Source organism: Artemia sp. Qi Xiang Cuo, chromosome 13, assembly GCF_049724085.1.
Source record: "Artemia sp. Qi Xiang Cuo chromosome 13, ASM4972408v1, whole genome shotgun sequence".
NCBI lineage: Eukaryota > Metazoa > Arthropoda > Branchiopoda > Anostraca > Artemiidae > Artemia > Artemia sp. Qi Xiang Cuo.
In genome coordinates, this window is record NC_142806.1 from 63,036,605 (window position 1) to 63,063,618 (window position 27,014).

A 27,014-nucleotide genomic window follows, 5' to 3' on the forward strand; every position below is an offset into this window, starting at 1 on the left:
GCTTCTCAGCTGATTTGGGGATAATATTGTAGGTAAATGAATTGTTTACCCATGGACTATCTACTCCCCCTCTCTCCCTGGGCATACGTGCCAAAGCCGGTAAAATAAATTTTAAATCGTAATTTGAATTGTGAATGAAAAGCGGTATACAAAACTGTTGGCTTACATTCACATTGCACGATTGATGTGCTACACCACGAAAATTACTACCCCCTGATGTTATTTCCTGCCACAAGTGGTTATGATCTCTGACTTTTCCCTTCCCCCCTCTTTTCCCCCTCGTCCCGTTCCCCTTAGTCCCCGCTTCAATGTCCCCCTGACAAACCCAGCATATGTTTTGATTTTTAATAACCAGACGATCCTCTGCGGACAAAAACATTGGGTATTTATTAGTATTTCTAAAACGAGAAATAGCTCCGTTTGAAGTGACAATTAATTTAGTAAATGCCTTGATCAGGAACTCAGTCTCATCTAACGTCTCGACTACTTCTAATGATTGTATTGTTTTAGAGTTGTCTCTTTGTGAGTGGGCATAAAAAACCGCAGTAGCTTGATGTTATTTGATTCGACTCGTAAATCGATGATCTTTCCCATCCACTAGCTTAGCTTCATAATCCAAAGCGATCTTAGTACTGTGCAGGATGGTATTTTGAAATTATTTAAACCTTAAAATGGCCCTGTCACCCGAAACTGTTTCCACTGATTGATAGCTATGCCACCTGCAATGCTTCATATGATTCTTTACCTTTAAATCCCTATGAAATATAGACAGGCATGTTGGACAGTAGAAACATACCCCCGTCTTCTTTTTACCCTCCCCCCGAACTCTAATGATATCTGTAATGTGGTTAAAATGGCCAATTGCATTGGGTTCACTAGATGGTGTCTATAACAACCAAAACCAGTGCTTCACCAATTCAATTGACGGGCCTCTTACTGGGAACAACACCCCCTTTTTATTAGAACGTACTTCCTTATCAAATTCAGTTTCATATTGAATCACAGTAACGCCGATATTTAAATGGGCATTGGCCCGTTCGAAAATATCAATTGACCTTAGCGTTACTGGAAATTTTCCCTCTAAACAAAAGTAGTCTACAGGGGGAAAATAAGACCCCTCCTTCCAATGTACAGCCCAGTATTCCAAATTTTTCGTCGTAGCGTCATCTTTCAGTGGTTCGAATTCTGATATGAGGAAACCTTACATGAAACAGTTTTGGCCTGTTTCAAAACAGATTCGTTGAATGCCTTTGCACCCCTCTAAATCTGGATGAAATTTTAAAACTGTACCCGCATCTCTATGCCCCCCCTCTCAAAATAAAATCTTTTTAAATTTAAAAATATTAACGCTTAAATTTTCAATAAATAAAACTCTGGAACCACTACAATTTTCATTTAAATTTTCGAGATGCGTAATAATGTGGTCTATCCACTGCATATAAACTGTTTCATAATTTTCCAAATGAGAATAGACCACTAACATCTCGGTATGTACTTAATGATCGTACATCCCGCTTTTGCCCTCGTTCAAATAAAATATCTTTAAAACACTTGAAGCCTTAATAGAGTCCCTACCCCCCCCCCACAACTGAATCTGGTTTTCGAACAGTGCACGATTTTTTCTACATATACATGAACAATATTTATAGGGTCAAATATAAAAGTTCCCTCTTAAGTGTATTAAAGGGATCCCCAAAGGTTGCACTATAAACGACTATTGTATTTAATATTGAATTTGATTGATGAAAATCTGGTAATGTTGTAAATTGTATATTGTTACCATCCCCCTCTTGTATATTATCTCACCCTCCACCCCCACTTTGTTCAATAATACGGCTGTGAGAATTTATCGAAGTCATTTCATTTGTTTGAACTTGAACTATGTGTATTAAATCAGTGGGGGGTAGGATTCTCAGTTGGAATATTTCAGTAGTATTTTGTTATGGTTTACATTGTCACACTTACATTTTCTTGATTTTTCAAAGTTCATTGTGGATTTCTTTCTTTGAAATTTGAGAGAGGTAATATTTCATTAATGTTTTGTTGTGTTCTACCTTCTCACAGTTACTTTCTCTTGATTTATAAAAGTTCATTGCTGTTTTTTATTGTTTAAGTGAATGAGCTTGATAATATCAACAGTGCTTTGATGTGCTTTACCTTAACAAACTTACCTTTTCTTAATTTTTCAATGTTATATTTTGATTTCTTTCTGTGAAATAAGAGACTTGGAATATTTAAATATTGTTTTATTGTCGTTAAACGTTTCAAAGTTAAATTATATTTATTTTTCAATATTAATTTTTAATTTCTTTAAATGACATAAACGAGTTGTAATATTTCATTAGTGGTTTGTCGTGGTTTAGCTTGTCACAGTTACATTCTCTTGATTTTTCAAAATTCATTTTGAATTTCTTTCTTTGAAATGCAAGAGTTGGAATATTTCAGTAGTGTTTTGTTGCAGTTTACCTTATCACAGTTACATTCTCTTGATTTTTCAAAGTTCATTTTGAATTTGTTTCGTTGAAGTGCAAGAGTTGGAATATTTCAGTAGTGTTTTCTATTTGAATTCTATCATTGAAATGCAAGAGTTGGGTTATTTCAATAGTGTTTTGTCGTGGTTTACCTTGTCACAGTTGCATTCTCTTGATATTTCAAAGTTCATTTTGGATTTCTTTCGTTGAAATACAAGAGTTGGAATATTTCAGTAGTGTTTTGTCATCGTTTACCTTGTCACAGTTAAATTCTCTTGATTTTTCAAAGTTCATTTTGAATTTGTTTCGTTGAAATGCAAGAGTTGGAATATTTCAGTAGTGTTTTGTTGTGGTTACTTGTCACACTTACATTCTGTTAATTTTTCAAAGTTCATTTTGGATTTCTTTCGTTGAAATGCAAGAGTTGGAATATTTCAATAGTGTTTTGTCGTGGTTTACATAGTCACAGTTACATTCTCTTGGTTTTTCAAAGTTCATTTTGGATTTCTTTCGTTGAAATGCAAGAGTTGGATTATTTCAGTAATGTTTTGTTGTGGTTTACCTTATCACAGTTACATTTTCTTGATTTTTCAAAGTTCATTTTGAATTTCTTTAGTTGAAATGCAAGAGTTGGAATATTTCAGTAGTGTTTTGTTGCGGTCTACCTTATCACAGTTACATTTTCTTGATTTTTCAAAGTTAATTATGAATTTCTTTCGTTTAAATGCAAGAGTTGGAATATTAAGTAGTGTTCTTTTGTGGTTTACCTTGTCACAGTTACATTCTATTAATTTTTCAAAGATCATTTTGTATTTCTTTCATTGAAATGCAAGAGTTGGAATATTTCAGTAGTGTTATGTCTTGATTTACCTTGTCACAGTTACACTCTCTTAATTTTTCAAAGTTCATTTTGTATTTCTTTCGTTGAAATGCAAGAGTTGTAATATTTCAGTAGAGTTTTGCTGTGGTTTACCTTGTCACAGATACATTTTCTTGATTTTTCAATGTTTATTTCTAAGTTCTTTCATTTAAATGCAAGACTTGGAATATTTCAGTAGTGTTTCGTCGTGGTTTACCTTGTCACAGTTATATTCTCTTGATTTTTAAAAGTTCATTTGAATTTATTTAATTGAAATGCAAGGGTTGGATTATGTCAATAGTGTTTTGTAGTGGTTTACATTGTCACAGTTACATTATTTTAATTTTTAAAAGTTAATTTTTAATTTCTTTAATTGAAATGCAAGAGTTGGAATATTTCAGTAGTGTTTTGTTGTGGTTTACATTGTCACAGTTACATTCTCTTAATTTTTTAAAGTTCATTTTGAATTTCTTTCGTTGAAATGCAAGAGTTGGAATATTTCAGTAGTGGTTTGTCGTGTTTTACATTGTCACAGTTACATTCTCTTAATTTTTCAAAGTTCATTTTGAATTTCTTTCATTAAAATGCAAGAGTTGGAATATTTCAGTAGTGTTTTGTTATTGTTTACATTGTCACACTTACATTTTCTGGTTTTTTCGAAGTTCATTGTGGATTTCTTTCATTGAAATGTAAGAGTTGGAATATTTCAGTAATGTTTTGTCGTGGTTTACCTTGTCACAGTTACATTCTCTTGATTTTTCAAAGTTCATTTTGGATTTCTTTCATTGAAATGCAAGAGTTGGAATATTTCAGTAGTGTTTTGTTATGGTTTACCTTGTCACACTTACATTCTCTTGATTTTTCAAAGTTCATTTTGGATTTCTTTTGTTGAAATGCAAGAGTTGGAATATTTCAGTAGTGTTTTGTTGTGGTTTACCTTGTCACACTTACATTCTCTTGATTTTTCAAAGTTCATTATGAATTTTCTTTGTTGAAATGCAAGAGTTGGAATATTTCAGTAGTGTTTTATCATGGTTTACCTTGTCACAGCTACATTCTCTTGATTTTTCAAAGTTCAATTTGAAATGAAAGAGTTGGAATATTTCAGTAGTGTTTTTTTGTGGTTTAGCTTGTCACACTAACATTATCTTTAGTTTTCAAAGTTCATTTTGAATTTCTTACTTTGAAATGCAAAAGTTGGAATATTTCAGTAGTGTTTGGTTGTGGTTTACCTTGTCACAGTTACATTTTCTCGATTTTTCAAGGTTCATTTTGGTTTTATTTTGCTATAATGCAAGAGTTGGTATATTTAAGAAGTGTTTTGTTGTGGTTTACCTTAACACAGTTACATTCTCTTAATTTTTCAAAGTTCATTTTGAATTTCTTTCGTTGAAATACAAGAGTTGAAATATTTCAGTAGTGTTTTGTTGTCGTTTACCTTGTCACAGTTACATTCTCTTGATTTTTCAAAGTTCATTTTGAATTTATTTCATTGAAATGCAAGAGTTGGAATATTTCAGTAGTGTTTTGTTGTGGTTTACCTTGTCACAGTTACATTCTCTTTATTTTTCAAATTTTATTTTGAATTTCTTTCGTTGAAATGCAAGAGTTGGAATATTTCAGTAGTGTTTTGTCATTGTTTACCTTATCACAGTTACATTCTCTTGATTTTTCAAAGTTCATTTTGAATTTCTTTCGATGAAATGCAAGAGTTGGATTATTTCAGTAGTGTTTTGTCATGGTTTCCCTTGTCACAGTTATATTCTCTTGATTTTTCTAAGTTAATTTTGAATTTCTTTCACAAAAATGCAAGAGTTGGAATATTTCAGTAGTGTTTTGTTGTGGTTTACCTTAACACAGTTACATTCTCTTAATTTTTCAAAGTTAATTTTGAATTTCTTTCGTTGAAATGCTAGAGTTGGAATATTTCAATAGTGTTTTGTCTTTGTTTACCCTCTCACAGTTACATTATCTTGATTTTTAAAAGTTCATTTTGAATTTCTTTCATGAAATGTAAGAGTTGGAATATTTCAGTAGTGTTTTGTTGTGGTTTAAATTGTGGCACTTACATTCTCTTGATTTTTCAAATTTCATTTTGTATTTCTTTCTTTGAAATGCAAGAGTAGGACTATTTCAGTAGTGTTTTGTCATTGTTTACCTTAAGACAGTTAAATTCTCTTGATTATTCAGAGTTCATTTTGTATTTCTATCTTTGAAATGCAAGAGTTTGATTATTTCATTAGTGTTTTGTTGTGGTTTACCTTGTCACTGTTACATTTTCTTGATTTTTCAAAGTTCATTGGAATTTATATCATTGAAATGCAAGATTTGGGTTATTTCAATAGTGTTCTGTCGTGGTTTACCTTGTCACAATTGCGTTCTCTTGATATTTCAAAGTTCATTTTGGATTTCTTTCGTTGAAATACAAGAGTTGGAATATTTCAGTAGTGTTTTGTCATCGTTTAACTTGTCACAGTTATATTCTCTTGATTTTTGAAAGTTAATTTTGAATTTGTTTAGATGAAATGCAAAAGTTGGAATATTTCAGTAGTATTTTGTTGTGGTTTACATTGTCACAGTTACATTCTGTTAATTTTTCAAAGTTAATTTTGGATTTATTTTGATGAAGTGCAAGAGTTGGATTATTTCAATAGTGTTTTGTCGTGGTTTACATAGTCACAGTTACATTCTCTTGGTTTTTCAAAGTTCATTTTGGATTTCTTTCGTTGAAATTCAAGAGTTGGACTATTTCAGTAATTTTTTGTTGTGGTTTACCTTATCACAGTTACATTTTCTTGATTTTTCAAAGTTCATTTCGAATTTCTTTCGTTGAAATGCAAGAGTTGGAATATTTCAGTAGTGTTTTGTCGTGGTTTACCTTGTCACAGTTACATTCTCTTGATTTTTGAAAGTCCATTGTGAATTTCTTTCGTTGAAATGCAAGATCTTGAATATTCAATAGTGTCTTTTCACTGGATGTTTAGTTAAACTCAAATTCTGTTGATTTTTCAAAGATCATTTTGAATTTCGTTCATTCAAAAGAAAGAGTCTATATGTTTCTGAAGTGTTTTGTATAGATGTTCATTGTGACTGATCCATTCTATTAACTCAAAGTTCATTTTGTATTTCTTTCGTTGAAATGCAAGAGTTGGAATATTTCAGTAGTGTTTTGTTGTGGTTTACCTTGTCACAGATACAGTCTCTTGATTTTTCAAAGTTCATTTCGAATTTCTTTACTTGAAATGCAAGAGTTGGAATATTTCAGTAGTGTTCTGTCATGATTTACCTTGTCACAGTTACATTCAAGTAACTCAAAGTTCATTTTGTATTTCTTTCGATGAAATGCAAGAGTTGGAATATTTCAATAGTGTTTTGTCGTGGTTTACCTTGTCACAGTTACATTCTCTTGATTTTTCAAAGTTCATTTTGGATTTCTTTCGTTGAAATTCAAGAGTTGGATTATTTCAGTAATGTTTTGTTGTGGTTTACCTTATCACAGTTACATTTTCTTGATTTTTCAAAGTTCATTTCGAATTTCTTTCGTTGAAATGCAAGAGTTGGAATATTTCAGTAGTGTTTTGTCGTGGTTTACCTTGTCACAGTTACATTTTCTTTATTTTTCAAAGTTCATTTTGGTTTTCTTTCATTGAAATGCAAGAGTTAGAATATTTCAGTAGTGTTTTGATGTGGTTTACCTTAACACAGTTACATTCTCTTAATTTTTCAATGTTCATTTTCAATTTCTTTCGTTGAAATGCAAGAGTTGAAATATTTCAGTAATGTTTTGTCGTAGTTTACCTTGTCACAGTTAAATTCTCTTAAATTTTCGAACTTCATTTGCGATTTCTTTTGCCGATATGCAAGAGTCGGATTATTTCAGTATTGTTTTGTTATGGTGGACAACTTTGGAGCTACATCCTCCCGAATTTTCATAGTACATATAGAATTTCTTTCATTGTAAAGCTAAAGCAAGTTAATTTCAGTACTTTTATGTCATAGTTTTACATGCGCCTGACAAAGTATGCTAATTTTTCAAACTTCATTTTGAATTTCTTTCGATGAAATGAAAGAGTTGGAATATTTAAGTAGTGTTTTGTTGTGCTTTACCTTGTCACAGTTACAATTTTTTTTTTTTTCAAAGTTCATTTTGAATTTCATTAGTTAAAATTCATGAGTTGAATTAATTAGGGACTGTTTTTTTGTAGTTTTAATTGCCACAGTTACATTCTCTGTATTTTTAAAAGCTCTTTGTGAATTTCTTTCATTGAAAGGCGAGAGTTGAAATTTTTCTATGGTGTTTTGTCGCGGTTTACCTTTTCACAGTTACATCCTCTTAGTTTTTCAAAGTTCATTTTGAATTTCTTTCATCGAAATGCAAGAGTTGGAATATTTCATTAATGCTTTTTTTTGGTTTATATTGTCACAGTTTCCTTCTCTTCATTTTTAACAGTTCATATTGGAATTTCATTCATTGAAGTGCGAGAGTAGGAATATTTCAGTAGTGTTTTGTAATTGTTTACCTTAATACAGATACATTCTCTTGATTTTTCAGAGTTCATTTTGGATTTCTATCGTTGAAATGCAAGAGTTGGAATATTTCAGTAGTGTTTTGTTGTGGTTTACCTTGTCACAGTTACATTTTCTTGATTTTTCAAAGTTCATTTGAATTTCTATAATTGAAATGCAAGAGTTGGGTTATTTCAATAGTGTTCTGTCGTGGTTTACCTTGTCACAGTTGCATTCTCTTGATATTTCAAAGTTCATTTTGTATTTCTTTCGTTGAAATACAAGAGTTGGTATATTTCAGTAGTGTTTTGTCATCGTTTACCTTGTCATAGTTATATTCTCTTGATTTTTCAAAGTTCAATTTGAATTTCTTTCGTTGAAATGCAAGAGTTGGAATATTTCAGTAGTGATTTGTTGTGGTTTACATTGTCACACTTAAATTCTGTTAATTTTTCAAAGTTCATTTTGGATTTCTTTCGATGAAATGCAAGAGTTGGAATATTTCAATAGTGTTTTGTCGTGGTTTACATAGTCACAGTTACATTCTCTTGGTTTTTCAAAGTTCATTTTGTATTTCTTTTGTTGAAATGCAAGAGTTGGACTATTTAAGTAATGTTTTGTTGTGGTTTACCTTATCACAGTTACATTTTCTTGATTTTTCAAAGTTCATTTTGAATTTCTTTCGTTGAAATGCAAGAGTTGGAATATTTCAGTAGTGTTTTGTTGTAGTTTACCATATCACAGTTACATTCTCTTGATTTTTCAAAGTTCATTCTGAATTTCTTTCATTGAAATGCAAGAGTTGGAATATTTAAGTAGTGTTTTGTTGTGGTTTACCTTGTCACAGTTACATTCTCTTGAGTTTTCAAAGTTAATTTTGGTTTTATTTCGTTGAAATGCAAGAGTTGGATTATTTCAGTAGTGTTCTGTCGTGATTTACCTTGTCACAGTTACATTCTCGTGATCTTTCAAAGTTGATTTTGAATTTCTTTCGTTGAAATGCGAGAGTTGGATTATTTCAGTAGTGTTTCGTCCTGGTTTACCTTGTCACAGTTACATTCTCTTGATTTTTCAAAGTTCATTTGAATTTCTTTCATTGAAATGCAAGAGTTGGATTATTTCAGTAGTGTTTTGTAGTGCTTTACCTTGTCACAGTTACATTCTCTTAATTTTTCAAAGTTCATTTTTAATTTTTTTCGTTGAAATGCAAGAGTTGAAATATTTCAGTAATATTCCAAGGTACGCGCGCGTACGTAGGCTAACCTAACCTAACTTAACCTAACCTAACTTAACTTGATCTAGCCTAACCTAACCTAACCTAACAAGAATCAAGAAAATGTTACTGTGTCAAGGTAAAGCACAACAAAACACATTTCAACGAAAGAAATCCAAAATGAACTTTGAAAAATCAAGAGAATGTAACTGTGACAAAGTAAACCACGACAAAACACTACTGAAATATTCCAACTCTTGCATTTCAACGAAATAAATCCAAAATGAACTTTGAAAAATTAAGAAACAAAATAAACCTCGGCATATCACCACTGAAATATTCCAACTCTTACATTTCACGAAAAAAATCCAAAATGAACTTTGGAAAATCAAGAGAATGTAACTGTGACAAGGTAAACCATGACAAAACACTACTGAAATATTCCAACTCTTGCATTTCAAGGAATGAAATTCAAAATGAACTTTGAAAAATTAAGAGAATGTAACTGTGACAAGGTAAACCATTCCAAAACACTACTGAAATATTCCAAATTTTTCATTTCAACGAAAAAAATCCAAAATAAACTTTGAAAAATTAAGAAAATGTAACTGTGACAAAGTAAACCACGGCAAAACACTAATGAAATATTCCAACTCTTGCATTTCATCGAAAGAAATCCAAAATGAACTTTGAAAGATCAAGAGAATGTAACTGTGACAAGGTAAACCATGATAAAACACTACTGAAATATTCCAACTCTTACATTTCAACGTAAAAAAATCCAAAATGAACTTTGAAAAATCAAGAGGATGTAACTGTGAGAAGGTAAACCCACTACAAAACACTACTGAAATATTCCAACTCTTGAATTTCAACGAAAGAAATTAAAAATGAACTTTGAAAAATTAAGAGAATGTAACTGTGACAAGGTAAAGCACAACAAAACAGTACTGAAATATTCAACCTCTTTTATTTCAATGAAAGAAATTCAAATGAACTTTGAAAAATCAAGAGAATTTAACTGTGAGAAGGTAAACAACGACAAAACACTACTGAAATATTACAACTCTTGCATTTCAGCTAAAGAAATTCAAAATAAACTTTGAAAAATCAAGAGAATGTATCTGTGACAAGCTAAACCACGACAAAACACTACTGAAATATTCCAACTCTTGCACTTCAATGAAAGAAATTCAAAATGAACTTTGAAAAATTAAGATAATGTAACTGTGAAATGGTAAACCACGACAAAACACTACTGAAATATTCCAACTCTTGCATTTCAACGAAAGAAATTCAAAATGAAATTTCAAAAATCAATAGAATGTAACTGTGTTAAGGTAAACAATGACAAAACACTACTGAAATATTCCAACTCTTGCATTTCAATGAAAGAAATCCAAAATGAACTTTGAAAAATAAAGAGAATTTAACTTTGACAATGTAAACCACAACAAAACACTACTGAAATATTACAAATCTTTCATTTATACTAAAGAAACACAAAATGAACTTTGAAAAATCACGAGAATGTAACTATGACAAGGTAAACCACGTCAAAACACTAATGAAATATTCCAACTCTCGCATTTCAACGAAAGAAATTCAAAATGAACTTTGAAAAATTAAGATAATGTAACTGTGTTAAGGTAAACCACAATAAAACACTATTGAAATTTTCCAACTCTTGCATTTCAGTGAAAGAAATTCAAAATTAACTTAGAAAAATCAAGAGAATATAAATGTGACAAGGGAAACCATGACAAAACACTACTGAAATAATCAAACTCCTGCATTTCATCGAAAGAAATTCAAAATGAACTTTGAAAAATCAAGAGAATGTAACTGTGACAAGGTAAACCATGACAGAACACTACTGAAATATTCCAACTCTTGCATTTCAATGAAATAAATCCAAAATGAACTTTGAAAAATTAAGAGAATGTAACTGTGACAAAGTAAACCACAACAAAACACTACTGAAATATTCAAACTCTTGCATTTCAACGAAATAAATTCAAAATAAACTTTGAAAAATCAAGAAAATGTAACTGTGATAAGGTAAACCACAACAAAACATTACTGAAATAATCCAACTCTTGCATTTCAACGAAAGAAATCCAAAATGAACTTTGAAAAATCAAGAGAATGTAACTGTGACTATAAAAACCACGACAAAACACTATTGAAATATTCCAACTCTTGCAATTCATCGAAAGAAATCCAAAATGAACTTTGAAAAATTAATAGAATGTAAGTGTGACAAGGTAAACCACAACAAAACACTACTGAAATATTCCAACTCTTGCATTTGACCGAAAGAAATTCAAAACGAACTTTGAAAAATCCAGAGAATGTAACTGTGTTAAGGTAAACCACAACAAAACACTACTGAAATATTCCAACTCTTGCATTTCAATGAAAGAAATTCAAAATGAACTTTGAAAAATCCAGAGAATGTAACTGTGACAAGCTAAACCACGATAAAACACTATTGAAATTTTCCAACTCTTGCATTTCAGTGAAAGAAATTCAAAATGAACTTAGAAAAATCAAGAGAATGTAACTGTGACAAGGTAAACCATGACAAAACACTACTGAAATAATCCAACTCTTGCATTTCATCTAAATAAATTCAAAATGAACTTTTAAAAATAAAGAAAATGTAACTGTGACAAGGTAAACCACAAAAAAAACACTACTGAAATATTCCAATTCTTGCATTTAAATGAAAGAAATCCAAAATTAAATTTGAAACATAAAGAGAATTTAACTGTGTTAAGGTAAACAATGACAAAACACTACTAAAATATTCCAAGTCTTGCATTTCAATGAAAGAAATTCAAAATGAACTTTGAAAAATCAAGAGAATGTAACTGTGACAAGGTAAACCACAACAAAACACTACTGAAATATTTCAAGTCTTGCATTTCGACGAAAGAAATCCAAAATGAACTTTGAAAAATTAAGAGAATGTAACTGTGTTAAGGTAAACCACAACAAAACACTACTGAAATATTCCAACTCTTGCATTTCAACGAAAGAAATTCAAAATGAACCTTGAAAAATTAAGAGAATGTAACTGTGACAAGGTAAACCATGACAAAACACTACTGAAATATTCCAACTCTTGTATTTCATCGAAAGAAATCCAAAATGAACTTTGAAAAAATAAGAGAATGTAAGTGAGACAAGGTAAACCACAAAAATAACACTACTGAAATATTCCAACTCTTGCATTTCAACGAAAGAAATCCAAAATGAACTTTGAAAAATCAATATAATTTAACTGTGACAAGCTAAACCATTAAAAAACACTACTGAAATATTCCAACTCTTGCATTTCAACAAAAGAAATCCAAAATGAACTTTGAAAAATCAAGAGAATGTAACTGTGACAAGGTAAACCATAACAAAACACTACTGAAATATTCCAACTCTTGCATTTCAATGAAAGAAATCCAAAATGAACTTTTAAAAATCAAGAGATTGTAACTGTGACAAGGTAAAACACGACAAAACATTACTGAAATATTCCAACTCTTATATTTCAATGAAAGAAATCCACAATGAACTTTGAAAAATCAAGAAAATGTAACTGTGACAAGGTAAACCATAACAAAACACTACTGAAATATTCCAACTCTTACATTTCAATGAAAGAAATTCAAAATGAACTTTGAAAAATCAAGAAAATGTAAGTGTGACAATGTAAACCATAACAAAACACTACTGAAATATTCCAACTCTTACATTTCAATGAAAGAAATTCAAAATGAACTTTGAAAAAACAAGAGAATGTAATTGTGACAAAGTAAACCACGACATAACACTACTGAAATTTTCCAACTCTTGCATTTCAATGAAAGAAATCCAAAATGAACTTTTAAAAATCAATAGAATGTAACTTTGAAATGGTAAACCACGACAAACCACTACTGAAATAATCCAACTCTTGCATTTCAATGAAAGAAATTCAAAATGAACGTTAAAAATCAAGAGAATGTAACTGTGACAAGGTAAACCACAACAAACCACTACTTAAATATTCCAACTCTTGCATTTCAATGAAAGAAATTCAAAATGAACTTTGAAAAATCAAGAGAATGTAACTGTGACAATGTAAACCACGACAAAACACCACTGAAATATTCCAACTCTTGCATTTCAACGAAAGAAATCAAAAATGAACTTTTAAAAATCAAGAGAATGTAACTGTGACAAAGTAAACCATGACAAACCACTACTGAAATAATCCAACTGTCCTAGTCGATTACGTCATTCTATGCCCATATATGGACTCCCGTCATGATCTCCTGATAGGTTTCTACCGATTATGTAGTCATGTAATCAATTTCTCAGAAATCCATTTGTCCTAGTCGATTACGTCATTCTATGCCCATAAATGAAGTCCCGTCACGAGCTCCTGATAGGGTTCTACCGATTATATAATCAATTTCTCTGGAATTCTCTCCCTTCGATTACGCAATCAATTTCTCAGAAATCCTCTCCCCTCAAGGGATTCTATGGCCATATATGGTGTCCCGTCACGTGCTCATGAGGTTAGGTTAGGTTACGCAATCAATTTGTCGGAAATCCATTTTCCCTCTCGAGTCCTAGATCAATATATCTCTTCCCCACCTTCCCCTTAGAAACAACAAATTAATTCCCCTTTCGTGAATCAATGATTCCCCTTAGAAACAAAAAATTAATTCCCCTTCCGTGAATCAATAATTCCCCTTAGATACAACAAATTAATTCCCCTTTCTTGAATAAATAATTCTCCTTAGAAAAAACAAATTAATTCCCCTTTCGTGAATAAATAATTCCCCTTAGAAACAACAAATTAATTCCCCTTTCTTGAATCAATAATTGCCCTTAGAAACAACAAATTAATTCCCCTTTCGTGACAAATCAATCAACCTTGACATCATCTGTCAGACATTAAAAAACTTCGCCCAGAAACAATTCTCCTGGACGAACACCAAAGACATTAATAAACTTCACCCAGAAACAATTATCCTGGACGAACTCCAAAGACATTAATAAACTTTGTCCGGAGACAATTCTCCTTGAAAATACATCAAAGTGAGAAAAATCCTGTTTTTTCATTCTCACTGAGAAAAACCATAAAACAGACATAAATTGCTTTTGACATCCATGAAAAACAACAAATAAATTGACTAACACTCATAACCGTCCAAGAAACATCCATCAAAGAGGTTAGGCTAGGTTACGCAATCAATTTCTCGGAAACGTGTTCTCCCTGGGGATTCCATGCCCATATATGATGTGGGATCGGGACTGACAGAACAGGTGTTCTCCCTAGGGACTCTATGCCCATATATGGTGTGCTGTTCGGAGATAGGTTCTTTTGATAACCGAATTATATACTGATCGGACCTCATGAGGCCTTTCTACTTACACCAGCATAAAGAAGACATAGACAAAGCGTTAGTTGCTAATAGTTCTAATAACTCCTTTGATTCTGCTTTAGCTAGTCATATATTTGATAATCCCAGCCACACAATACTTTTTGAAAAATCTTCTCTCATTAGTAGTGATTTGGGGATAAAACAGATAGTCCAGGAATCAATCTAAATTAGGCTCAAAATAAATAAAAATATTTCCTTAAATAGGGACTTAGGAGAATATTCATTGAATTCTTTATACTGAAATTTAATTAAAAAAGATCTAACAAAATATTTTATTAAACCAATTGACAATAGTATTGAACCCGTTACAAAAAGACCTTTAAGACTAGCTACTAAAAAAGAAAGATTAGCTTTGAAAACTTGCAGTTAATAATTTCATTTTATTTCGTTTGAATGTATTCATCTTCTATCATCATTTTATTTATCAGTCCTGGTTGAACTTCGTTGAAGTAAGGATGCTGGGGCTTTTTTAAAAGTTTTTAAGAGCATTTTTAGTTTTAAACTTCGCATTTTAATGTAAGTTTTTAATTTTTCTTAAATGTTGTGCTGAAGACGGCCCTTGGACAAAGAGCCGAACTATCCACCGATTTAAATTGCACTGTTTTGAAAAAAATTTCCCTATTGTTTTTAAGTTATGTTTGTTTGAAGTACTTAGGGGGTACCAATAATAATTCACGATCGTGTCATTGAGAAGTCAAACTAAGAATCGCCCATCTAATGCATACTTCAGGAAACTATCTCAAATTTGGCGTCGCCAGAAGTACTCCCTCTTACTCAAGCTGAGGCTGTTCAACAGTAATGTCCTCTCAACGCTTTGCTGTTGTTCTGAACCTTGGCACCTGGATAAGCAGCTTGAAAAGAAAAGCCTCACGTCTTGTTTTTAAGGTACATTCTAAATATCTACTGGTCCCAAAAAGTAACAAACAATACTGTACGCCAAAAGAAGTCTTAGTCACTAAAATCCGAAGTGATAAAATATAGCAAGTGGAGATACCTCGGTAATGTTATGCGCATACTCTACCAATGTTCACTCGTCAGTGGCAGCCACGTGACACTAGATGAATAGGAATCCCCAAAAGTCCCTACGAGCTACACCCTACATCTTAGCAGCTACCGGGCTAACCTTAAAAATCCGAGTGCCTCAATCCCTCCTGAATATGAAGATGTGTGGCCGGCCGCAGCGATGCCAGATGACTGGTGACTCTTCTTGGATGACTTAAACGCCTATGCAGGCCCAGGAGAATTTAAAGTCTAAGGTAACTAGCAGGCTTTTTATTTACACTGGTTGATAAAGTGTGCGAATAGTGTGTGGACTTTGCTGCTATATTTCCAACTATGTATGCCTACTTGAAAAGTGCATGACAAGTCGTCTGCTAACTTGAAACACTTTTCAAAGTCTTCTAGCATTGAGTTGATATTAGTTAAAAAGATGTTGAAATTACAATAGGGAGATAGTAAAAAGTTAGTAGATGTAAAATTAGTAGATGAAAAATTACAAAGAAATATATATGAACGAATATTTGGACTAATATGGAGAGAGGCTTCGTGAATTATACCTGCAATTCCTAAAAGCAAAGTAGCAGAAAGTTTTTCGTGTCCTAAAAAACTGACGTTTTTCAATTATTGACAGTTTTTGAAGTTCTTGAAAAGTAACGAGTGCTAAAAGTGTACCCTTAAGTAAGGCAGTGCCCAGGAAAGAGAGGTTATCAGGTTTGACCCCTCCCCCTAAATTTATGCCCGACTCACACGAAAGTAACAATAATGCATATAAACAAATGGCTGATGCCCTTTGTAAAGTTTATTTTTACCCCCCCCCCCCCATAAAAAAAACAACAAAGAGAAAAATCTCGGTGCAAAAAAAAACAACAAACGAGACTGCGGTCAGTTTAGACAAAAGCAAGCCTCCGAAAACTTTTGTTTAAGCTAAAGCAGAACATATTTGATTTCAACCAGATCACTTTGTAAAATTTGATGAGGCCTTAGCTATTTCAAATGATAAGGGGTACCCACAATGGGCGAGAGAAGCCATAGAAATTAAAAAAAAAACATATATTTGCTAACCTTTCGATAAATAGGGACACAGGTAGTTTAAATATGGACCCGATTTATGATAATTTTCTAAAAAGTGAATCAACAGTTAATGAGGGAGTTAAGATCTTAAATAATTACCAGGGGACTATTTTACCTGCTAGACCAGAACGATTTGCTTCAATAATAGCCAGTAAAAGGATTATTTCGCAACAGAATAATTAAAGTAATTCCCAGTTTATTTTTATTTTTCCTCAGTCACTCTGGTGTTCTCACTGAAGTAACTCTAAAATAGCATATTTTCCCTACGTGGATCAGTTTGGGCCAATTGTATATATTTTTTTTTGGTGGTGGTTTTATTGTTTTTTTTAGTTTTAGCTTGGCTTTTTTATCTTTTTCCTTTTATGTTTCTTTTGTGCTGAAGACGCCTTGTTTGGATACAGGCGAAACATCCGTGTTGTTTTAAATTTTTCGTTTCTTTTCTCTCCACTGACCACAGTCTCGTTTGTTGTTTTTTTTTCTAACTGAGTTTTTTCTCTTTGTTGGTTTTTTGTCATGGCTGGCCAGTTCGGCTTAAGATCTTTCATTGTACCCCTTCCCCCTATCAAAATCTCCCCAAACACAAATCTTGGATACGGCTCTGCTCGTAAGCTCACGGAGCGGGAGATTTTGCCAACGGGATCTACCGGGACGATGGTATGAGAACACATGATAAAAGAACTGACACAGGGTATAAAAATAGGAAAAATGAGCGAAGAAAAATAATAAGAACAAAACAAAAATACTACCGTAAGTCATAGTAAAAGACCTACAAGCACCAATGGTGGGAGCTGCAAACCGTATCTTGTGAGGGAATCAACAAAAGGCCGGCAAAACTGGTTAGTTTGTTGTATTATGTTTTCTCAACACTACCATTTCAATTATACTACAGTTATTTAATTAATTGATGCACACTCACAAATTTTGCAGGTTTTCTTTAGTGTTCTCGGAGCTGCATTCAGTATTGGTCAATTTCCAACATATTTGGAATCATTCGCTACTGCCAAAGGGTCTGCTGCTGCTATTTTTCAAGTGATAGAAAGGATTCCGGCAATTGATAGCACTTCAGATAAAGGAGAGAAGCCGAAGGAGTTTAACGGGAAGATCAAGTTTGAAAATATTCGTTTCAACTACCCTTCGAGACCAGACGTAAAGGTAAAATTCAGATTCCGGCACGTGTTATCAGAACTCTAAAACACTGTGTTCTTTACTAGAAGGACAGAAAGAGTTAGGGGGTGGGGGGATGGATAAAGAGATATGGATAGAAAAACGAAGATAGAGCCAAAGCAAAAGACATGTATAGATAGCAAGTGAATGAGAGGAAATAAAAGAAATATGCACATTGTATGTTTTGGAAAGTTGTGTAATTAGGCAAAAGACAATCCTTCCAGCAGCAAAATCTTTGTCTCAAAACCGTAAAATGAAAAACAAAATAAAACACAAACAGCCATCTGAATGAAGCCTGTACCTTATGAACATGAATCAATCCATCATTTGTGACCTTCTTTCATTGGTGATTCTATTGTTTACTGGCGTTTTCCCACCAAAAGCTTCAGCCAGAAAATATCCAGCATTAATCCGATGAATTAATTTTTAATAAAGCTTGGTGGGCCAGGTTTCATCACACATTTAAATTAGAAAATACGCTGTTTTTGAGTAAACTATTCGTTTTCTAATGAAGATTAAGATGGATTGATCTATTCTTATGTAATATATAATTAAAAACTGAAAAGTACAATTTTTTATATGACTTTACAGGCTTGTAAGGGCAGTACAGATCCAGTGAAAATATTTTAGTCAAAATTAATTAACGAAAATGTCTAGTATTAATTTGATTGATGAAGCTTTAATCAATGTGATCCTTATGTTTTCATTTTAGTGTGCACTAAGTTTAATTAATAAGTTCCATCAAGCAGTTTGCACTAACGAACTGTAAGTAAAGAGTTACTTTTTAGTATTAACCGATTCTCTAAAAAACGGAATTTTATAACAATGTATTTTATAACAATTTTGTAATAAAGCTTGGTGGGCCAGGTTTCATCACACATTTAAATTAGAAAATACGCTGTTTCTGAGTAAAGTATTCATTTTCTAATGAAGAATGAGATGGATTGATCTATGCTTATGTAATATGGAATTAATAACTGAAAAGTACAATTTTTATATGACTTTACAGGCTTGTTAGGGCAGTACAGATCCAGTGAAAATATTTCAGTCAAAATTAATTAACAAAAATTTCTAGTATTAATTTGATTGATGAAGCTTTAATCAATGTAATCTTTATGTTTTCATTTTAGTGTTTACTAAGTTTAATTAATAAGTTTCATCAAGCAGTTTGCACTAACGAACTGTAAGTAAAGGGTTACTTTTTAGTATTAACCGATTCTCTAAAAAACGGAATTTTATAACAATGTATTTTATAACAATTTTGTAATAAAGCCTGGTGGGCCAGGTTTCATCACACATTTAAATTAGAAAATACGCTGTTTCTGAGTAAAGTATTCATTTTCTAATGAAAAATAAGATGGATTGATCTATGCTTATGTAATATGGAATTAATAACTGAAAAGTACAATTTTTATATGACTTTACAGTCTTGTAAGGGCAGTACAGATCCAGTGAAAATATTTTAGTCAAAATTATTTAACGAAAATGTCTGGTATTAATTTGATGGTTGAAGCTTTAATCAATGTGATCCTTATGTTTTCATTTTATTGTGCACTAAGTTTAATTAATAATTTCCATCAAGCAGTTTGCACTAACGAACTGTAAGTAAAGGGTTACTTTTTAGTATTAACCGATTCTCTAAAAAACGGAATTTTATAACAATGTATTTTATAACAATTTTGTAATAAAGCCTGGTGGGCCAGGTTTCATCACACATTTAAATTAGAAAATACGCTGTTTCTGAGTAAAGTATTCATTTTCTAATGAAAAATGAGATGGATTGATCTATGCTTATGTAATATGGAATTAATAACTGAAAAGTACAATTTTTATATGACTTTACAGTCTTGTTAGGGCAGTACAGATCCAGTGAAAATATTTTAGTCAAAATTAATTAACGAAAAAGTCTAGTATTAATTTAATTGTTGAAGCTTTAATCAATGTAATCCTTATGTTTTCATTTTAGTGTGCACTAAGTTTAATTAATAATTTCCATCAAGCAGTTTGCAGTAACGAACTGTAAGTAAATTGTTACTTTTTAGTATTAACCGATTCTCTAAAAAACGGAATTTTATAACAATGTATACATTAAAAGAATTAGTTTTTTATGCTGATTTCACATACATATAGTATTTGTAAAGATTAATGCTACCTGTCAGAAGCAAAGAGCCTGAGATAATATGCCTGATTTTCGAAAAAAATGTAAAAAACTCCAAAGACTAACAAATCGTAATAAAAACCAGACCATCAGATTCCGAATATGAGAGAACCGTAGTGTAGAGGTTTCAAGCTCCTGAATACAATAATGTGAAATTTAGATTTTAGCTCTTTTGATCAGAAACAAAAAGTTAAATTGCCTTTATTACCTGACTAAAATGATTGGAGGGCAAGTATTCTGCTGTCCTATGCCACATTTTTTCCCAGAAGTTAACCGATCCAAGTTTGGAGATTGCCATTTGACTCGGCATACATAAAAGGGTCTTTTGGAACCTTTCAACTATGCAATATCTATGCTTTTTAGGATGACATAATGATACCAACCCCTATAGTCCACGGGAAAAGGGCTTTAAGTTATGCAATGTGGCATTGTTCACATATAGTATATGTTACTGGGAAATATACAGAAATTTTAGGATGGTATTTGTGGTGGGGGTGGGGGATTTACAACGGAGAGAATTTTCCATGGGAAGGAAAGTTTCTGGGGAAAATTTTACAAGTAAATTTTACACAGGGAAGGGGGATATTTTCTGCGATGATTTGAAAAACTGTCAAAAATTAGTAAAGTAAGGAGTAGCATTAAAACTTAAAAAGAAGAGAAATTATTCCGTTTATGAGGCGGGCTGCCTCGCCCTCAACGCTCACTCTTTACGCTAAGGTTTGACCTTTTGTAAAAAATTGTTTCAACATCAATGAGATATACTTTTAAAGAACTTTAATGCTTTAGCGTAAAGAACGTGGGTTATGGATGGGGCGGCCAATTTCAAACACGGAATAATTTCTCTTCGTTTTAAGTTTTAATGTTGATCCTTACTTTCAGTTAAAAAAATCTGTTTTTATATTTAATAACAGACCAAACTACTACTACTACTAACAACTCATCGTAGCACCGATCCGCCTGAGACCAGCGCAACTATGCACACTCCACCTCCATCCCAATCTATTCAAAGCCTCTTTACAGCTTCTCAGGAAGTTTTAATTTCCTTTAAATCTTTCTTTATGAAAGATTATCGAGACTAATGCCTCGATAATCACTCTTACCACCTTTCTTATAAAGTGGTTTACTTAAGACTTTCCTAAATCATTATTAGTATCCCATCACTGCTTTCAAACGCATGCCCTCCCCAGTTTCAAACGCATGCCCTCCCGTTTTCTATAGGATTTCAAACGCAGGCCCTCTGACGTCACGGCATCCCTGTTTTTAGGCAATATTCCCGCCCTTGGCAAGAGTTCAAAGGTTAGGTCAGGTGTTTATTCTGTGACAGCCCACCCCAGCCTTCTGTGATAGCCCTGTCACTTTCCTGTGAAATAACCTCTGACGTTATGCGACACACATGTTTCTAGGCAACATTCCCGCCCTTGGCAAGAGTTCAAAGGTCAGGTGTTTTTCAATGACACACCCTTTGTTTTCCATGACAAACCCGCGTTTATGTGACACGCCCTCCCTTTTCCCATAGGATTTCAAAGTCACGCCCTCTGACGTCACGGCATCCATAGAGAAAATAGCATTGGATTTCAAACGCAGCCCTCTGACGTCAGGGCACCATAGGAAATATACCATTGAGTTTCAAAGGCAACCCTCTGACGTCACGCAACACACCTGTTTCTAGGCGAAATTTCCACCCAGGCAACAGTTCAAAGGTTAGGGGACACACCCTCTTTGTTTTTCTAAAGCACACCCTCACTGATTTCAAAGTCACTGATAGGGAAATTAACATAGGGAAAATAGCATTGGATTTTAAAGTTACAGAGGAAAATTAACATTGAGTTTCAAAGGCAGCCCTCTGACGTCACCCGAGACACCTGTTTCTAGGCGTCATTCCCGTCCTTGGCAAGAGTTCAAAGGTTAGGTGACACACCCCCTTTGTTTTTCTACAGCACACCCTCACTGCTTTCAAAGTCACAGATAGGGAAATTAACATAGGGAAAATACCATTGGATTTCAAAGTCACAGATAGGAAAATTAACATTGAGTCTCTAAGGCAGCCCTCCGACGTCACGAGAGACACCTGTACAATATGGTCACCCGTTTCTAGGTGACCATCACGCCCATGGTAAGGTCAGGGGGCACACCCTTTTCCCTGTTACTACGCAAAATCATGTCTAGACACGTTCCCCGGGTGGTTGAAACCCTTCGCGAAGCTTTTTCAGACATACCCCCGGCTAGCAAAACTCTCCCGCAATGCTTTTCTAGACAAAAGTCCCAGGTGAAACCCTTGTTGTTATGTTATGTTTCATGGTTATGTTATGTTGATGTTATGTTATGTTGTTATGTTATGTTATGTCGATTTTGTTATGTTATGTTGATGTTGTTTGATGGTTATTGTTGGTTATGTTGGTTATGTTATGGTTATGTTATGTCAATGCTGTTTGACAGTTATGTTGATGTTACGTTATGTTGTTATATTATCTTACGTTTTGTTGATGTTGTTATGTTATGTTGATGTTGTTTGATGGTCATTGTTGACTATGTTATGTTAGGTTGATGTTGTTTCATGGTTATGTTATGTAGATGTTGTTTGATAGTTATGTTGATGTTATATCATGTTATATTGATCTTATGTTGTTTGTTGGTTATGTTGTTTCTTGGTTATTTTGTTTGTTGGTTATGTTATGTTGTTTCCTGGTTATGTTATGTTGATGGTTATGTTCTTAGATGCTATGTTATATTAATGGTTACGTTATGTTTGTTGGTTACGTTGTTTGATGTTTCTTTGTTTTGTTGATGTTTTTTATGTTTGTAGGATATATTTTGAATAAATTGTGTTACTAAGCTAGATTTCTAGCGCTTGTCAGTTTATAGACAAAAACCTGTCTCCCATTGGCTTGAACTCCCCTGCATTGTTTCTAGACATACCCCCAAGGTGTCTGAAATCCCCTAAAATGCTTTTCAAGGCAGAATTCCCAGGTGATGAACCCCCCTCCCCCCCCCGCGATGTTTTCTCTAGACAAAAACATACCTCCCCAGGGCTTACTGAATATACCAACGCCACATGTATTTTCTATAACTTTCTTACAAAAACTAAGAGTTTACGATCAAAAAACCTTTATTAGTACGTTTTTTACGGAAATGGCTTATTTTTCGATCCAAAGCTGGGCTTTTTTAACCAAAGATTCACATTTGACCCAGAGAAATATATTTTCTATAATTTTCTTACAAAAACTAGAATTTACAGTTGCTTTATTAGTTCAGTTTTTACGGAAATTGCGCAGTTTCTTCCCAAAGCAAGGCTTTTTTCTAACCTAAGATTCACATTTGAACCAGAGAAAGGTATTTTCTATAATTTTCTTACAAAAACTAGAGTTTACGGTCCAAAAAGCTATATTAGTTCAATTTTTTACGGAAATGGCTTATTTTCCGATCCAAAGCTTGGCTTTTTCTAACCAAAGATACATATTTGAACCAGAGAAATATATTTTCTTTAATTTTCTTACAAAAACTAGAGTTTACGGTCAAAAATGCTTTATTAGTTCGGTTTTTACAGAAATGGCGCAGTTTCATTCCAATGCAAGGCCTTTTTCTAACCAAAGATTCACATTTGACCCAGAGAAATGTATTTTCTATAGTTTTCTTACAAAAACTAGAGTTTACGGTCAAAAAAACTTTATTAGTTCAATTTTTACGGAAATGGCTTATTTTTTGATCCAAAGCTGGGCTATTTCTAACCAAAGATTCACATTTGAACCGGAGAAATATATTTTCCATAATTTTCTTACAAATCTAGTGTTTACGGTAAAAAAAAGATATATTAGTTCAATTATTAAGGAAATGGCTTATTTTCACCCCAAAGCTGGAATTTTTCTAACCACCGATTCACATTTGACCCAGAGAAATGTATTTTCTATAATTTTTGTACAAAAACGAGTGTTTAGGGTAAGAAAAGGCTTTATTAGTTAAGATTTTACAGAAATGGCTTATTTTCCTTCCAAACATAGGCTTTTTCTAGCCAAAGATTCATATTTGAACCAGATAAACGTATTTTCTAAAATTTTCTTACAAAACAAAAATAGAGTTTACGGTCAAAAAAGATATATTAGTTCAATTTTTACGGAAATGGCTTATTTTTTTATCCAAAGCATTGTTTTTTTCTAACCAAAGATTCACATTTTAACCAGAGAAATGTGTATTTTCTATAATTTTCTTACAAAAACTAAAGTTTACGGTCAAAGAAAGCTCTATTGGTTCAATTTTTTAAGGGAATGGCTTATTTTTCGATCCAAAGCTGGGCTTTTTCTAACCAAAGATTCAAATTTGACCCAGAGAAATGTATTTTCTATAATTCTCTTACAAAAACTAGAGTTTACGGTCAAAAAATTTTTATAGTTCATTTTTACGGAAATGGCTTATTTTCGTCCCAAAACTAAGCTTTTTTCTAACCAAAGATTCACATTTGACCCAGGGAAATGTATTTTCTATAATTTTATTACAAAAAACTAGTGTTTACGGTCAGAAACAGCTTTATTAGTTCAATTTTTACGCAAATTGCTTATTTTTCGATCTAAAGCTGGACTTTTTCTAACCAAAGATTCAGATTAGAACCAGAGAAATGTATTTTCTATTATTTTCTTACAAAAACTAGAGTTTACTGTAAAAAAAGGCTTTACTAGTTCATATTTTGCGGAAATTCCTTATTTTTCGATCCAAAGCTATGCTTTTTCTAACCAAAGATTCACATTTGACCCAGAGATATGTATTTTCTACAATTTTCTTAAAAAAACTAGAGTTTACGGTCAAAAAACTTTATTAGTTCAATTTTTACGGAAATGGCTTATTTCTCGATCCAAAGCTAGACTTTTTCTAATCAAAGATTCACATTTGATCCAGAGACATTTATTTGGATCGAAAAATAAGCCATTTCCATAAAAACTGAACTAAAAACATTTGTTATACTGTGAACTATACTTTTGTAACAAGATTATAGAAAATACATTTATCTGGTTTAAATGTGAATCTTTGGTTAGAAAAGGCCCAGCTGTGGATCGAGAAATAAGGCATTTTCATACAAATTTTTTTTTGACCGTAAACTCTAGTTTTTTAAATAAAATTACATTTCCCTGGATCAAATGTGCATCTTTGGCTAGAAAAAGCCTAGGTTTGGAAGGAAAATAAGCAATTTCCGTAAAATATTAACTAATACAGCTTTTTTTTACCGTAAACTCTAGTTTTTGTAAGAAAATTATAGAAAATACATTTCTCTGGTTCAAATGTGAATCTTTGGTTAGAAAAAGCCTAGGTTTGGAAGGAAAATAAGCCATTTCCGTAAAATCTGAAGTAATAAAGCTTTCATTGACCGTAAACACTAGTTTTTGTAAAAAAAATTATAGAAAATACATTTCTGTGGTTCAAATGTGAATCTTTGGTTAGAAATCTTTGGTTAGAAAAAAGCCTTGCTTTGGGATGAAACTGCGCTATTTCCGTAAAAACTGAACTAACAATGCTTTTTTGACCGTAAACTCTAGTTTTTGAAAGAAAATTAAAGAAAATACACTTCTTTGGGTCAAATGTGAATCTTAGATTAGAAAAGGCCCAGCTTTGGATCGGAAAATAAGGCATTTTTGTAAAAAAAAATTAACTAATAAAGCTTTTTTGATCGTAAAATCTAGTTTTTGTAAGAAAATTATAGAAAATACATGTGGCGTTATTCAGTATATTCAGTAAGCCTTGGGGAGGTATGTTTTTGCCAAAAAAGAAATTCGCGGTGGGGGGGGGGAGGTTCATTCACTTGGGAATATTGTCTGGAAATGCATCGTAAGGGATTTCAGACACCTTGGAGGTGTGTCTAGAAACAACGCAGGGCAGTTCAAGCAGATGGGAGACATGTTTTTGTCTAGAAACATGAGATGCGCTAGAAATCTAGCCTAGTAACACAATTTATATAAAATATATCTTGCAAACATAACAAACGTCAACATAACAAAGAAACATCAAACAACGTAACCAACAAACATAACATAACCATGAACATAACATAACATCTAATAACATAACCATCAACATAACATAACCAGTAAACAACGTAACATAACATAACCAACAAACAACATAACCAAGAAACAACATAAAACAACATAACATCAACATAAGTATCAAACAACATCGACATAACATAACCATGAAACAACGTCAACATAACATAACATAACCAACAATAAACATAAAACAATATCAATATAACATAACAACATCAACATAACATAACATAATATAACAACATAACATAAAATCAGCATAACATAACCATGAAATATAACACAAGAACAAGGGTTTCACCTGGAATTTTGTCTAAAAAAGCATTGTGGGAGAGTTTTGCTAGCTGGGGGTATGTCTGGAAAAGCATCGCGTGGGTTTCAACCACCCGGGGAACGTGTCTATACATGATTTTTCCTAGTAACAGGGAAAAGGATGTGCCACCTGACCTTGCCATGGGAGAGAATGTCACCTAGAAACGGGTGTGTTGCCTTACGTCAGAGGGCTGCCTTTGAAACTCAATGTTAATTTTCCTATCTGTGACAATGAAAGTAGTGAGGTTGTGATGTAGAAAAACAAATGGGGTGTGTCACCTAGCCTTTGAACTCTTGCCAACGACGGGAATGACGCCTTGAAACAGGTGTGTCGCGTGACGTCAGAGGGCTGCCTTTGAAACTCAATGTTAATTTCCCTATCTGTGACTTTGAAAGCAGTGAGGGTGTGGTGTAGAAAAACAAATGGGGTGTGTCACCTAGCCTTTGAACTCTTGCCAAGGACGGGAATGACGCCTAGAAACAGGTGTCTCGCGTGACGTCAGAGGGCTGCCTTTGAAACTCAATGTTAATTTAGCTATCTGTGACTTTGAAATCTAATGCTCTTTTACCTGTGTTAATTTCCCTATCTGTTACTTTGAAAGCAGTGAGGGTGTGCTGTAGAAAAACAAAGGGGGTGTGTCACCTAACCTTTGAACTCTTCCCTGGGCGGGAATTTCGCCTAGAAACAGGTGTGTTGTTTGACATCAGAGGGCTGCCTTTGAAGCTCAATGTTAATTTCCCCATGGATGCCGTGACGTCAGAGGGCATGACTTTGAAATTCTGTCGGAAAAGGGAGG

General features: G+C 32.8%; 1 protein-coding gene across 1 annotated transcript in view; it reads left to right on the plus strand.

Annotated features, from left to right (window-relative positions):
• Positions 1 to 27,014, plus strand: part of LOC148945532 (uncharacterized) — a 257,374-nt gene that overhangs the window by 155,935 nt on the left and 74,425 nt on the right. The window contains exon 12 of the mRNA XM_089099073.1: positions 17,482 to 17,706. Within this exon, the coding sequence (XP_088955199.1) occupies positions 17,482 to 17,706 (225 nt within the window). The remainder of the gene's footprint in view (positions 1 to 17,481; positions 17,707 to 27,014) is intronic.